The sequence below is a fragment of the Dermacentor andersoni genome, chromosome 4, assembly GCF_023375885.2.
Source record: "Dermacentor andersoni chromosome 4, qqDerAnde1_hic_scaffold, whole genome shotgun sequence".
Classification (NCBI taxonomy): domain Eukaryota; kingdom Metazoa; phylum Arthropoda; class Arachnida; order Ixodida; family Ixodidae; genus Dermacentor; species Dermacentor andersoni.
In genome coordinates this window covers 24,101,469-24,115,790 of record NC_092817.1, presented here as the reverse complement: position 1 = coordinate 24,115,790, position 14,322 = coordinate 24,101,469, and the positions used below count along the sequence as shown (strand labels likewise).

Sequence of the window (14,322 nt, the reverse complement as noted above, 5' to 3'; positions counted from 1 at the left end):
TTTGTTCGATATGTGGTACTGCGAGAAGCCCTAATCAATCCCATCTGCAAAAAAAAAAAAAAGAATGTGGATAGCCTTCCGCAATCATTGACGACAGAAGCCACGTAACTGCAGCAAGTGAACCCGATCAAATGACACTGTCCATCTACATGTCTCGGTGTCGCTTAACGCTTTTATGCCTATTATTGCCGGGAACACTTGTTTTCCGAACCTCGTGGCGAGGTATCGGAAAAAAGACACCATGCAAGAACACGGCAGATCTGCTTGCATGACACTGTCCAAATAAAGTCGGGTCGGCTTGTATGGCCAAGATCCAGTCGTCAGGTCCAGGTGCACGTAAACGCTGATGCGTTCGGCCGAGCGAGCGCCAAGTTGAGTTCGGTCCACCCGTCTGCAAAGGGTGCGCTGAGTCGGGTCATGCTGAAGTCAGCACATGCTCAGACTCCACCTGCTCGCGTAGAGCTTATGTATACAAAGCTACTAACAGCCACGAGAGTCGCTAATTACCCTTTAATTAACAAACAGAGGCTCCGCGAAGTCACATATGTAGCCACAGAGCAATGCAGTGTTAAAGAGAAAGACAATGCACCGTTGGGTAACCGATTACACAAGCGTGCCGTAAATCACGAAGCTGGTATATTTCACTAAAAGGATTCTTATTCGCTGACGTCAATGGAAGCACCTCAGGTCAAACTATACTTAGCCTGGCTATGCAGCCTGCTCCCTTCTCTCCCGCAAGTCAGCCAGATAGGATAAAGTGTTATCCTAAACGCAGTGTCAGGCAAACCAAGCAACCCTCAAAGCTGAACTACTCTCGCATAAGATATTCTCTATCCTTGAAGGCAACGCGTAGTAGATTGCAGCTGCACGCGTCCAGGGAAGCCGAGCGAGACGAGAGAGGCCTTGGATTCTTTTAAGGTTGCTGCGCCCCAGGAGCGACCCTGAAGGCGTTCATCAGGAGCTGATGGCACTGAAAGGGCGATGCGGCGGGGCTGCGGGCTATTTTGGAGGTGGCCACAACGGACGCACGCCCACGTCGCGTGGTGTTCTGCTCGCACACCGAGCAAGCCCTTCCGTCTGACCGCGTTATTCGGGGGAATTCTTTCATTCTCTTTATCGTTTTTTTTTTTCTTTCTCTCTTTTATGCCGTGACACACTGGCCTTGAAAGACTGCGCTGTTATGCGGGAGTAGCCGCTTTTATGACGGCCACCGACCGCGTGTGCCTTTTTTGTTGTTTTACATCTTTTTCTTCCCTAACTTACATTCTTAATTCCTAACCTCGATATTCCTATAGCACCACTAATGTAGTGGCGACCTGTCCATTTCAATTATTTGTCCATTCTTGTTTGTCTTGCGGTACACATTAACAGGAGCAGTGGTGGCTATTGCTCCACCGCTTATAACCATACTTTTACTCAGTCTTCTTCTTATTGTCAATCTTTAACTATTTCAGTCACTTTCAGTCGGATTCAACAGTTTCTCTTCTAAACTGCAGAACTGGCGAGCGGAATCACTCTCGCATATGTGAGAACCTTTTGCGGCACTTTCTGGCATCCGTATTAAGCATGTAGAATACGGCAGCACGTGTTAACTAAGAGAATGGAGCTAGTGCAGCAGTGTACGTGATAACTACTCTCAGTGTCTCACGGGCTGCCAGACTTGACCGCATCGTGTGTTCTATGGCATGTGAAAGTGTCGCCATTGCAGTAGCCTTGTGGAAACTGAATTCCTATCAGCATCCGCATGTTCTCTTCTCAGACAGCAAGGCTGCGCTGTCCCTTGACAATTGCATTAAGCGTGAATTACATGCCGTTACAGAATTACAGAAAGTCTGATTTACCATCGTGTTACAGTGGGTACCTTCCCATATCGCATAGCAGGCAATGAGTCCGCTGACAGTCTGGCGTGCAAAGCGCTGCAGTTCAAGCCAACGAAGAACGCTCCCCAGAACGGAGGAAAAAAAAAAAAAGACATGAACGAGGCCATCTTAGGCCACTTCCGTTCTTTGTGGTCTCCACCGCACCAATCTTGAGTGACTGAAGGATTTAACAGGACTAATTCCGCTCTCCTAGATCGCATCCATACAGGGCCAGCGCAAACCCCAGCTTGGCGGTGCAAGGTAGGACTTGGCCTATATCATCGTCGTGTGGGCGTTGTCAAGCTCTTGGTGACATTGAACATTACATACTAAGGTGTCCTGAATTTGAAGTAGGACGTAAGATATTAATAGATGAACTCGAGCGCAAGACGGCACCACACTGAGATGAACGTGATATATTGTTCCCATTCGATATTTAGGAGACAGGTGCTTCGGCTCCTCCTAAAGTTCCTCCGTGATACAGGGCTTGAAAGTGAATGATGAGCCGTGCGGGTTGTCGTGGTTTGGAGAACGCGCAACGTACTGGGCTTCATGTCAGCTTGCTTTCTTTTTTTTTTTTTTTTCCGGTGGTGCAAGCTAAAGTGCGAAGTGCTTCAGACCATATCGCAGTCGACAGGTGGCGTTCAGGCGGAGCAATTTCCTGCAAATATGGAAGGCTAGGTGCGCCTGCAGCAAGCAACACCCCTCCATCTTTCTCCTCCTGCTCCTCCTCAGTGTTTTAGTTTACCATTGCCGTTGCGCCTAGTGGTGCCCATAATTTGTTTCGAAACTTGCATACGAAATAACACTGACGCTCTGCTGGTTTCAGTGTACATACCAGTCTCACTACATGCCGAGCGCTGCTTAGTCGCGACCTTCGTGGCGAGATCGCTTCACTGCATCTGCGACCAAAATAGTAAAATATTAAAGTGTTCGTGGTACAGTCTTGCGAGAAGTTTCCAACGCTTTCAGGATGCCTTCGAGGATCTGCGTAATGCGCTCTCGATATTCCCGTTTCGCTCCGCGTGCTGTCGCGGTCCAGAGCCCGCTCGGAGATCCGGTCGATGTCTTACAACACGTTCACGTCGCAACATGCAAACAGCGAGCGGGAGCTCGTGGCATGCGCACATGGACACCATCGGTTTTCCTGTACGTTTTTTTTTTTTTTTTTCGCTATCACAGCAGCCTGCTACAGTACGCGTCCTATCGAGTTTCTATATAGGTGCGACGCTGAAAACAGGAGAAAACCAACGACAATATGCCTATGGCACGATATGTCGACATTCCGTGGCCCGCAGTATCACCGCCAAGTCTTGAACTATGTGTGTAGTTAACGAGGGACGCCATTGTCGATAAGCATATTACAGTGTCCTCTGAGTGAGTGGAATTATCCTTCCACTATTTGCCACAAGGTGAAAGCCACCAAGACCGGAAACAGGCAATGTCTCCCGCGCAACAAAGGAGCTAATAAGCCATGGAGCGTGGTGCGGTGCACAACCAGAAATCAGTTCGAATATTGACTGAATTGTCAAAACTCGCAACATAGACAAATAAGTGACATTCGAAATTATAGCATTAGAATTATTGAGGAAGCAATAAAAAAACGGGGCAGGCATGAAACCAGAGGCGACTCGGCATTGGCAGGAATAATATACAGGCAATCAAAGATAAGCAGGACAATGTCATTAGCAATTTCGATTATATAAGTCCAGCGAATAAATTCTATACTGTACTGTACTATCCACGTACCATGATTAGACGCAGTTGCTGAGAAGTCCCGTGTGCAGCTATTGATGAGGTCGGAAGGACAACATATACGACAGTGGGAGAAGCTGGAATAACAGTCGATCTGATAAAAGATAGAGGGAGTACTATGCTCGGAAAGCTTGCTACCAAGTCATGACTAACAACTCACCAATATCACTGAAAAGGTAAGTATGCAATCATTGCATTCCACAACTACTAACGTATGGAGCTGAAATTTGTAGGATATCAAAGAAGCTTGAGAAGAAGCTAGGATCCGTGCAACGAGCGATAACCAGTCTTCTGTTGGAGTCACAGCCTGTGGGCCAAGAAAAGGAACACGCATTGTAGAGAACGCCAGAGGGCTGGTGGTGGTGATGAGATTAGAAACATTGTTATAGCATAGCATAGAGTGTGCTTGCGCAATACCGGTATGATTTCATACATCGCAAAGGGAGGCCTTCGTCCTGCATTAGAGAGGAATAAATGCCGTTGATGTTGGTGACCTACCACAACATTTTAATAAAATATTTGTGGTCCGCAAACATACAGTGGCAGTTGTGACGTCAGTGTATACCTGGAGGTACCACTATAAGCTGTCATGGCTTTTACCTTTTAGCTACACAGTGTTGCAACTATCGTTCCTTTTCTTTTTCTAAAAAAGTCGCAGTTTAGTCCAAAAGGCGAAGCATTGATTGCGACAGCAAATTAGCAGACAGCTATACAAAGTAAGGACAGTTTTATCGGTCGTATAAACTTGTAAACATTCGCTTACTCATTAAAGATAACAAGCATGGTGTCACGCGTGCACAAGCAAACATGAACACATCTCACTCGGTGACCGTGCACACTCGTTGTCAAAACGTTGGAAGACCTTCGGGCTGCCTCTGGCTTCAACGCGAACTAAGTAGCGAGAACACAGCGCGCACGAAGCTATCAGCACTCGGAGCACTCTGTGCCCATCGCAGATAGCTTTCAAGACGGTGAAGCAGGGTTTGGGTACGGGCTAGTGGGCATTCCATCGCAAACATCACTTACAGCGCGCACATAGACAGGACCAAAAGAACGTCGCTTGTCTTCGTCGCTTGTCTTCGTCGTTCTTTTGGTGCCTATCTATGTAAGCGCTGTAAGTGATGTATTCAAGATAGCGCCCGCGCGGCCACGCCATACGTAGCTACCGCCGAAGTAAAAGACCCTGATAACCCTCCTCCGCCATTGCCTTGCGCGCGATGGAAGATGGCGCGCTTCCTCCCCTGAGCGGCGAGATCTAGCCACCATCCTCGGCTCACCTCCCCAACTTTCACTCGCACCCACATCATACGGCGCGCGGTCAAGATGTTATCGCACTTGACGTTTATACGAAACACCACGGCGACGGCGAGAATGCGCCTGGAGTGTTCATATAATTGCTATCGCAAAAAAAAAAAAAGATATCTGCGCCCGGGAGACTAGGCCCGTGGTCTGATGGCTTTCCATATACATCTTCCATTCTAGAGACGATGATGATGATGATGATGAAAAACGTTTATTTGCTCTATTTTGCAGTGATTTTTGCGGCTTCAGATGGAGTCTTCCATCTTCTCTCCAGGGTCGGTTCCCCTAGTCCAGGGCTCCGCTGAGGGTAGCTGCCCTGCGTGCACGCCTTGTGGTCTTGTGATCGTGTAGAGAATTCGCAGCGCTGCGAAACGCGACTGATCCGCTTAAGTTCACGTTCTTTGGTCGGTCCTGCTCCGCTTCCGCGGCGCGCGCTGCCTGTTCAGGCGTTGCTGCCCGGTGCCTCGAATGGGCACCGGGCAGTAACGACCGAGACGGCACGATCTCCTTCTGCGGCTTCCGCAGTGCGTACGCTTGGCTTCCCGCTCTTGCATGCAGGTTCTTCCGCCTTGCGGAGTTCCTCCCGAGGAGCTTTGTAAAAAAAAAGAAACAAAAAATGCGAGCTGTCTTTTGCGACCACTCGGCAGCGACGTAGCAATGAGGAGCTTTGGGGGTGGAAACGGATGACGAATAGTATAAGCTTTGTACCGAATCAAATACGAATTGAATACGGTTTTAATAATGACATCACAGAATCGAATACTGACCAAATCGCGATGACATCGAAGAATATTCGTAGAATCGAATACATTATGAAAATTTAACAATGGATACCCTTAGATATTTTATCATTCCACTGAATGGTCTTATATTTCTAGTTTACCCCTTTGCGATTTGACACGGTAATTACGCCTGCTTGTTCCCAATCCGTTTGTCAGTCATGCCCTTGTCAATGTGAATAATATGATTTCCTTTTTTTTTTTTTTATTCTACCAACGTGCCGCGCACATGCAGCGTACGAATGTGTTATGCTGAAAACTTGTTCTGAAATAATTTTATTTACGCTAAGGCCACCGCGCTGTTGTTCGTCCGGCTTGTCCGTCGTCAGAAGGGCATGAGCTGTGCGGCTTCTGCAGTTCGAAGAGCCAGCGTGGTCTTCGTAAAACGCCGACATTGTTGCTGACGTCGTACTCTCGTCTGTCACCACGGGTGCCATTGCGATACACACGTTTCCGCTAGCCACGATTCTCGAATCGAGATGTCGCGCTCTGTTGCCTCATAGAGAACACCTGTTTGATCCCAGTCACGTGCTCAGCTGACAATACCGGCGCCGAGGCTCACGACTATAGTCCGAGTATACTCGCCAATGCCGCACCACGCGCGAGTATAGAGGGTTTCTATCGGCTAAAGCGCAGTGATGTCGTTTGGCATCACGCGAACAACATAGCCGAAGGCATGCACCGCTTGCCAGATAAACAGCGGCGACGGCGGCATCTCGCACTCCGACCAACGAAAAATGTGACGCAAAGCTGTCGTCTTCCTTCCTTCTAGTATTTATTTACGAAGCTCCGTTGGCGTCAGCGTGCAACAGGTGCTACGGTCGCGTTCTTCCTTTCTTATTCCTCCTGCGTTCCCGCGGGCACAAGGGCGTCTCTTCGCTAAGGCGTGCGTGAGAGCGGTAGAGAGGGAAACGGGAGAGACGTGCCCGCGTCTTTCAAAACCGGGCTAATGCGCGAAGTCAGGAAGCGCGCGAGGGCTTCGCACGCGGAAATAGCTCGCCCTCCGTGAGGACTGCATCGTGCGTGCCCTTCGCTCTGTGTCGTGTTTCGTCTTTGTTTTATAGCACACGCGAACTTGCCCACCGTGCAATTTAGTGGTGGCCACGTGGTGCCGGCACCGCGGCGAGTATGCGAGCTCATATGCTGACAACGCTATCTGCATATTATTAGCGAGGAAGCGTAGACCTTGAAACGCGCTCCAGATCAAGGAAATCCTTTCGGAATCTAATGTGCGACTCTAAAAGAGGCCTCCACGCAGGGGCGGATTATGGGTCAACGTCCTCAGTAGCGAGTCAGCTGCCGCGGAGAAAATGGTTCAGCGTCACATTCCAAGTAAATGAATGCTTTGTCCATGCAAGAAAGCCACCTTGAAGCCGTGGTCGTGAGCCTGTTAGTGCTTCATGGAATATGGTTTCCGCTTCTCATACACCCGAAGCGTTAATAACAACAGAGTTCTTCAATTTTGAAGTATTCTGATAACGCGGAGGCAAAATCAAACCAGATGGTGTGCACAAAAGTTTTTCATTCATAAATAGGGCATGGGTGTATAATGTATTTTCGTAGTAATTTCATTGTACGCTGCACTTCCGTTCAGAAAAATGCAACTGCTTTCTGACGAGAGGTACTCTGGCAGCGAAGACTTACCTATCTGATCGCTTGTTGGTATAGCTTTATTTGGAATGAGCGCACTGTTCACTCACGATTGACTAAGCGGGCGTGGGCTAGACAGGGAAACCTTTCCACAATGACGAATAATCGGTGTTCCGTTAATCTACAGAGGTTTCTCTGCTTCATGAAAAGCTGGCTGGTGAAGGGGTCGGGATAACAGTGTGTAATTAAAGAAAGCTCACGTTCCTTGACACTGCTTTGTCGTTTGCACCCGCTTCGTTTCAGTCTCGGCGCGCACCAAACACCTTTTGGCTGGACAGTGCGCAATTCTTACGACTGTCGCAAACAAGCGTGGAAACATTGTACGGCCGCTCTCCTTGGACATTCTAGCTGCGGATTCTAGCGCTTGCTTGCGACGGCATACAGCGCGCACCCTACGGTGACTCACAGTGAGCTCCTCTTGTAAGAGGGACACGTTGTCAGGCTTGTCAATGCTTGCCTAATGACCACGAAGAAAGACACATAGACACGCAACGCCACAGGCGCTCTGAAAAGTGCCCCGGGTACGCTTGTGAAAGACGGGGAGGGGCTGCCTTTTTAGAAGAAATTGCCAACAGGCTGCTCACTGAATACATCCTCAATCAATCATTCAGTCGTTCAATTACCTTCCAATCACGCAAATGATTTATTGCCATGTATACGTACAGCTTTAGCATAAACTTGAGACTCGCGTTCGTTTTCGAACGTTATTTGAAGTAGACGACGTTTACGCGGCGTTACGTACTACTCCTTAATCGACGACCCTAGCCTGCTTGAAACTGTGAGCCATGTATTGTCTTTGCACCTCAATACGTGCGCGATTGACAGACTTGGGACATATTTTTTTGGTCAGAAATACATGTGGATAAATGAATGGCGAATGTTTCCGTTCTGGTGCGGCATATGACTTCATATGCGTGTGCAGTATCAGTCAGTGTATCGCAATGTTTTTCAGAGAAATAGTGGGTTGAACAGTTGTTGAAAAAATGCCTTGGTAAGCGCGTTGTTAAAGGCAGTATAGAGCTTCCATTTACCTGGAGCACAGATAGTAATCGGAAAGTGCATTCGTAGCAATGAATCACCTTTCCTTTGTTTTTCTGTGTTCACCACTGCATTCCCATGCCTTAAATAGTTTCATTTTATGAGTGCGCTTCATGGACCAGTTGATCATTCATATTGCGTGGGAATGCGCTTGAAGACACGGAGTATGAGTGAGGTGCGCAAGGACACGTATGGGGGCGCCTCACTAAGCGCATTCCCACAGAGCATCAATTGTCAACACAATTGTACATTTAGTGCTCTATGCGATTACCATGTACGTGGCGTTCAATGATTTGCACTGACTGTAGTGCTTTGTCCTGTCCCTGTTCATATCTGGCGGTGACAGACGGCAAGCGTTGTGTCAGGACTTTTGTATCAGTCGACGCTTTCTTCTTGTCTCGCAGGTGCCCCAGCCGGAGCAACCGTGGCCCCTCGCTGCGAGCAGTTCGAGGTAGAGGCGCCCTCCGAGGAGAGTCGTGGCGAGAGACCATGCTCCAGGGGCCCTTCGGCAAGCACCAAGAGCGGAAGCATGTGTGGCCGGCGCTTGTGTATGTGTCTGCACTCGCCCTGTTCTACGCTGCAGTGCAGCACTACGTGTGCCAGAACGAGCTTTACAGCACCCTGGTGGCAGAAGGCTACCTTCACCGTAGCACGGATGTAGCAGGGCAGATAAGTTTCGGGAGACCAGGATAACACAAGAGCTGCTTCGGTGGCGACACCTTGTGGCGCGATGTTTAGCACGTGCTGTAGTATGGGTCATGAATGCAACAGGAGTCGATGACATCTCACTTGAAATTTAGAGGAAGAAGTGCAGCTGTGAGCAGGTCAAGAAGTGCGTAAAACAAGTAACTGGTGGTTTATCATAGTAGCAGAACGGGTAGCGGGGGGAGGGGGAAAGGGGGAGGGAGAGAAGATGCTGCCGAGGGTGGTGGAGATGGAGTGAAGAGATTATATGAAGATATCGAAGCTTTTACGTAATTCTGCAATGCGATCGCGCTGCGAAGCTTGGCAGAGAAAAAAAAAACGTCCCCAAGTCATATTTTGCATTTATAATCGACAGCGGCAATGGAATTTCACGTGGCTATTTAAGTTCTGATCCATCCCTATAGCTTCCTTGGATACCACTGATAGGTATAGTAAATTGGCTGCTTGAGTAGGTGGCCCTGATTCACTGGTGTCGTGTTCTAGCGTCGAAGTTTTGCGCTGTACACAAAGTATGGTTGCCTTGGACGCAGTTCGTGAACCCCTTTGAACTTTTTAACCGTTCGTGGTAAACCAAGACGAACGTCTTGCGTTTCCCGTTCATGTTGTCGGCACAAACGGCAATTGTATTGTTCACTTCTTCGTTTCCGTTTCCGTGTTTTGCACGCTTGCAGGCCTATCCGTGCTATGAATACCTACCAACGTGCTCAACTTTCGGTGTTTCTAAACTGCATAAAATAAGCCTAGTTATTAGAAAGCTTTAGACGCGCCACGTTAATGTATCACCATGCGGAAATACTTGGTAATTGTCTGCGTCGTGCCCCGCTCCTTCCTTTCTGGCTGAAAGAAAATGCGCTTTTTATACGGTAATGCCTAAAAATATATATTGCTGGATGCAGGCGCGAATCCAGGTTTTTCTTTTTTTTTTTTTTTTCAAAGAAGGAAAAGCAGGAGGGCGGGGATCTCACTTTGAGATGATGAATTCTTTTTTTTTCCCTTTTTTTACATGCTGGCGGATTCTATATGATTAAAAATGTCTAGTCTCCAGAGCAAAGTAACAGTAACAGTTGGGAATAAGGATTTCATGATTTTGTCAGGTGCCGTATGCTGGCGCTGCGCACACAAATTTTAAATACGGAGGAAGGAAAAATATAGGAGGGAGCATTACGTCATGCGGCCAGCCTTGGCAAGGGAACGCCCCATTAAACCACAGTGGTGACCCAACACGTGACCTCTTGCGTCGAGTTCGCGGAGCTAGAATCGAGATTTTCTGAGACATTTGGTTCCCAGTAGCTATGCCAGTAGTTTTTATTCGGTGCGCGTCTGTTCAGCTGCCCTGTCGTGGCTCTGCCTGCAGAGCGGGAACACTAAGATCAACCGCCCACTCAGACGTGCAATCACGTGTTGGGCCACCGCTGGCCCACCAGGTTCGGCTTCAATCACGTTGCGATGTGCTCCCCCCTCTTTTTTCCTTCCTCCATGATTTCAAGGAGAAAGAGGGTGGGGGGGGGGGATTAAAGTCATTTGGACATTCTTCTGGATCCACACATAACTGTATGTGCAGGGTCAAACTTCCCTGGTTAGCATTAACAATGCTAACCGTGCACTAAGATACCTACGCCGCAATTTAGCTGAAGCACCGAGCCATTTAAAGTTATTACTATATGAAACGGTAATTAGATTTGAACTCGAGTATACGCCTGCTGTCTGCGATCCGGGCTTACGTAACCTTGCACATACATTAGAGTCTGTTCAGAATCGTTCAACTTGCTTTATTTTATCAGACTGTTCTCGTACTGCCAGTTTTTCACGGATGAATCTAATCGTGGCCTTCCTAACTATCTCTTACGAAAAAAGATATCACGTCTTTGTCTCTTCCATAAGTTCTGTTTCTTGAACCACTCATTGAAAAGCGAACTTTTATCACAACCATCGTATTTGTCATCCCGCACTGATCACCAGTATAAAGGCGCTATTCATTTTTGTCATACTAAGCTGTTTAAGGATTAATTTATACCCAAGGCTAGTTCAGAATGGAACCACCCTACCAGCGCCGTCTCCACCATTGAAGAGGCACAGTCATTCAAGGCCGCCGTTGTTGAGCACTTCTCAGAATTACCTGCGCTGCTATTTGTTCAATATTTTTCGTGTTATTCATGTACAGTAATGTTGCTCACGGTATTGTCATTGAAGACCTCTGTTGCTGAACTCTACTAGAATAACCTACTTAGTTAATTATTAGTTTTCAATTTTATTTCATATATAACAACGTTGTTGTTTCCGTTATTACAATTGTATAAACACAATTTACCTACTCCTCTGTAATGCCTATTGGGCCCTGAGGGTATTCAAATAAATAAATAAATAAATAAATAAATAAATAAATAAATAAATAAATAAATAAATGAATAACAAAGGCCAGCCTCAAAATATTGCGATTTGCGCGCAGAAGTCTGTTTTTCAATTGGCCATGTCTCCTTAAACCGACACCACGGCCTGAACAGGCACAGGAAGGGCCACGCAAAGGCAGAAGTTGACATGTCGGTGTTTTCGTTGCTTGTCTTGATGTAACAGGATACTGTGGCTTTGAAAATCACGTCATTGACATCAGCGCCACCCGAGCACCATCGCCGACGTCTTGTTGGGCGTCCTTGTGGAGTTCGCGCGGCAGGGTGTTATTTGCGTGTCGTTGGCGAAGTGGCACATCGGCGTCTTGTATCGACAACGAGCGATGGCGAGTCGCGGACGTGATGCCGATACAACAAAAACCGATTGCAACATGTAGCTGTCGCTGTTCTGTATATATGCAGAAACACCAGTCGAGGGTTGACTAGCAAATTGGGAAGAATCGATGCTATCGTTTATCGGGAACGAGAAGAATTTGGATACTTTCTTCTTCTAAATCGTACTAGATGTTTTCCAAGCGCTTTGTATTGTTGATCGTGTTTATGAATTTTTAAATGTTACATCATGTTCTGGTTGGAAAATAACGCGTTCTGGGCGGCTACAGAGAGTATGACGATTTCTCAACGCGCACTCGGCATCCCTACGAGGATGAATTCGAAAGCATTGCGGCGTCTCTCCGGTGACGCCTGGTTCGCGTGTTTGCGTGGACGTGCAAAGGGCGCAGCTACGGACTGGGAAGCCGAATTCCCAGGTTCGTCCGTCGGAGCGCACGACAGAACTCGCCGAAATCACCGCACCGACTGGCAGCGCCGAACTTATACAGTATATAGACCAGCAACACAGTTGCCGCTTCCCTGCAGAAGCAGCTTATGCAACCGCAATTTTTATCGGGAAACATTTGCGGCGAACGCTGTGCTCGAATTACTTTTTTTTTTGCTTTTTTTTTTCGGCACAACCGTCTCCGCCGCTTCCGCGGATGGATGGATGGATGCTGTGAGCTTCCCCTTTGAAACGGAGTGGTGGGTTGCGCCATCAAGCTCTTGCTATTTTATTGCCTAATGTCCTACCTATGTTAAAAAAGAAAAGGAAATAAAAAAAACACGATGAATTACCATAACCAAAGTTTCTTAACCCATATTGTGAACTGTTTTTGTACGCCTGCGTTGTTTATCGTTTCCTTACTTCCGCCAATCTTCCAATCACCTCTTACTAATTCCTATTGCGGACATGTTTACCTTCTCCCTGCTCTCGCTGAACCCAAGGGCTTCAGGGAGGCCAGTGATTCCTAAATCGATCACTGGGCAGATATCTTCACATTCTAATAAAACATGCTCCATCGTTTCCCTAGCTTTACTGCAGCAAGCGCATATCCTTCTTCCTTTTTATATCTCGCTTTATAAGTGCGTGTTCATCCTGATCTCGCTTCGAAGAGTAATGAGCTTCGCTTTGAGTTATCATAAATTGTTTCTTTCCTGATCTCGTTTTTTTCCTCTTAAGTAGTTACTCAGGGAAGGTTTCTTTTCCATTGCCGCCACACATGATATTATCTCAGCCTCTCAGACTTTCCGCTTGACATTCTTTGTTTCTGTGTTGCTCACCATACAGGCCGCATACTTGCTGTTAAGCTTCCTAGTTCTTTTCCTCCACTGTGAATCAATGTTATTCCTGTACAAACACCTGAGCATTTTCCCAGCCCATTTACTTTCTCCCATATTCCTCAGTCGTTCTTCATAATTAATTTTACTCACTTCGAAACTTGCCCAGCCTATATCCCCCTGCACAGCTTCATTTGTAGTCTTCCCTTGAGCGCCCAATATAAGGCACCCCACTGACCTTTGCTTGCCATAGAGTCCTGATTGTACGCCTAATTTCAAGCAAACAACCACATATCCAAATGTATGTCCTGGAACCATTACGCCTTTCCACATACCCTTTTGTATCCCCGTAACGATCTGTGTTTCATTATGACCGCATTTCTCTTCCCCTTTACTGTTATTATTTTTTCCTGTGTTTCCATACATCTATTTCCTTCGTTTATCCATATACCAAGATATTTATATTCTTTTACGCGGATTATTTCCTGGCCCTGTATTGTCACTGTCTGTTCGCTGTTTTCATTGAATGCCATAACACCTGATTTTTTAACGCTAAACTTCACACCTAACTTATCGCCTTCCTGCCAGACGTTGCATACCACTTTGCTTGTTAGCTAGCAACTCAATGTCGTCCGCATAAAACAAGCCTGGAAGCTGCTGCTCTACTGTTGTACCCACCTGTCTGTATGAGAGATTAAAGCCGATATTACTTCCTTCTGGCGCTCTTTCCATTCTCACCATGTAAATTATAAACAGCAGTGGCGATAAAGGGCACGCCTGCCTTAGTCCCTTGTTGATATCAACTTTCTCCTCGCTCCTCATCCCTTCCCTTTCAACGCAAACGGTATTTTCTAAGTAAATCTCTCTTAAAAGCTGTAGGCAATCGTCGCCTAAGCCTTCCCTTTCCAGAATATCCCAGAAAATGCTGCGGTCTATGTTGTCACACGCTCCTGTAATGTCTACAAAGGTCACACATTTCCACTCTTGATATTTCAATATACAGAGTAAGGGCAAATAAATTATCATCCAAACGCCTACTTATTCTGGAGCCATTCTGCAGTTCTCTAAAAAAAAAAGAACAGTATTATCTGCCTATGCTTGCAGCTTTAACATATTTGCTTGCATTGCTAACCTGCATATTACCGATGCACGGGGCGAGCGTCATCTGGTGGTGTTTCAAGGAACCCAGCGCCCACGGGGCGCGCGCCTCCCGTTGATCGGCTGTGACCACGTGAC

General features: G+C 47.2%; 1 protein-coding gene across 1 annotated transcript in view; it reads left to right on the top strand.

Moving 5' to 3' along the window:
• Nucleotides 1-14,322, top strand: part of LOC126535859 (scavenger receptor class B member 1-like) — a 56,064-nt gene that overhangs the window by 20,167 nt on the left and 21,575 nt on the right. The window contains exon 2 of the mRNA XM_050182702.2: nt 8,788-8,931. Coding sequence (XP_050038659.1) covers nt 8,788-8,931 — 144 coding nt within the window. The remainder of the gene's footprint in view (nt 1-8,787; nt 8,932-14,322) is intronic.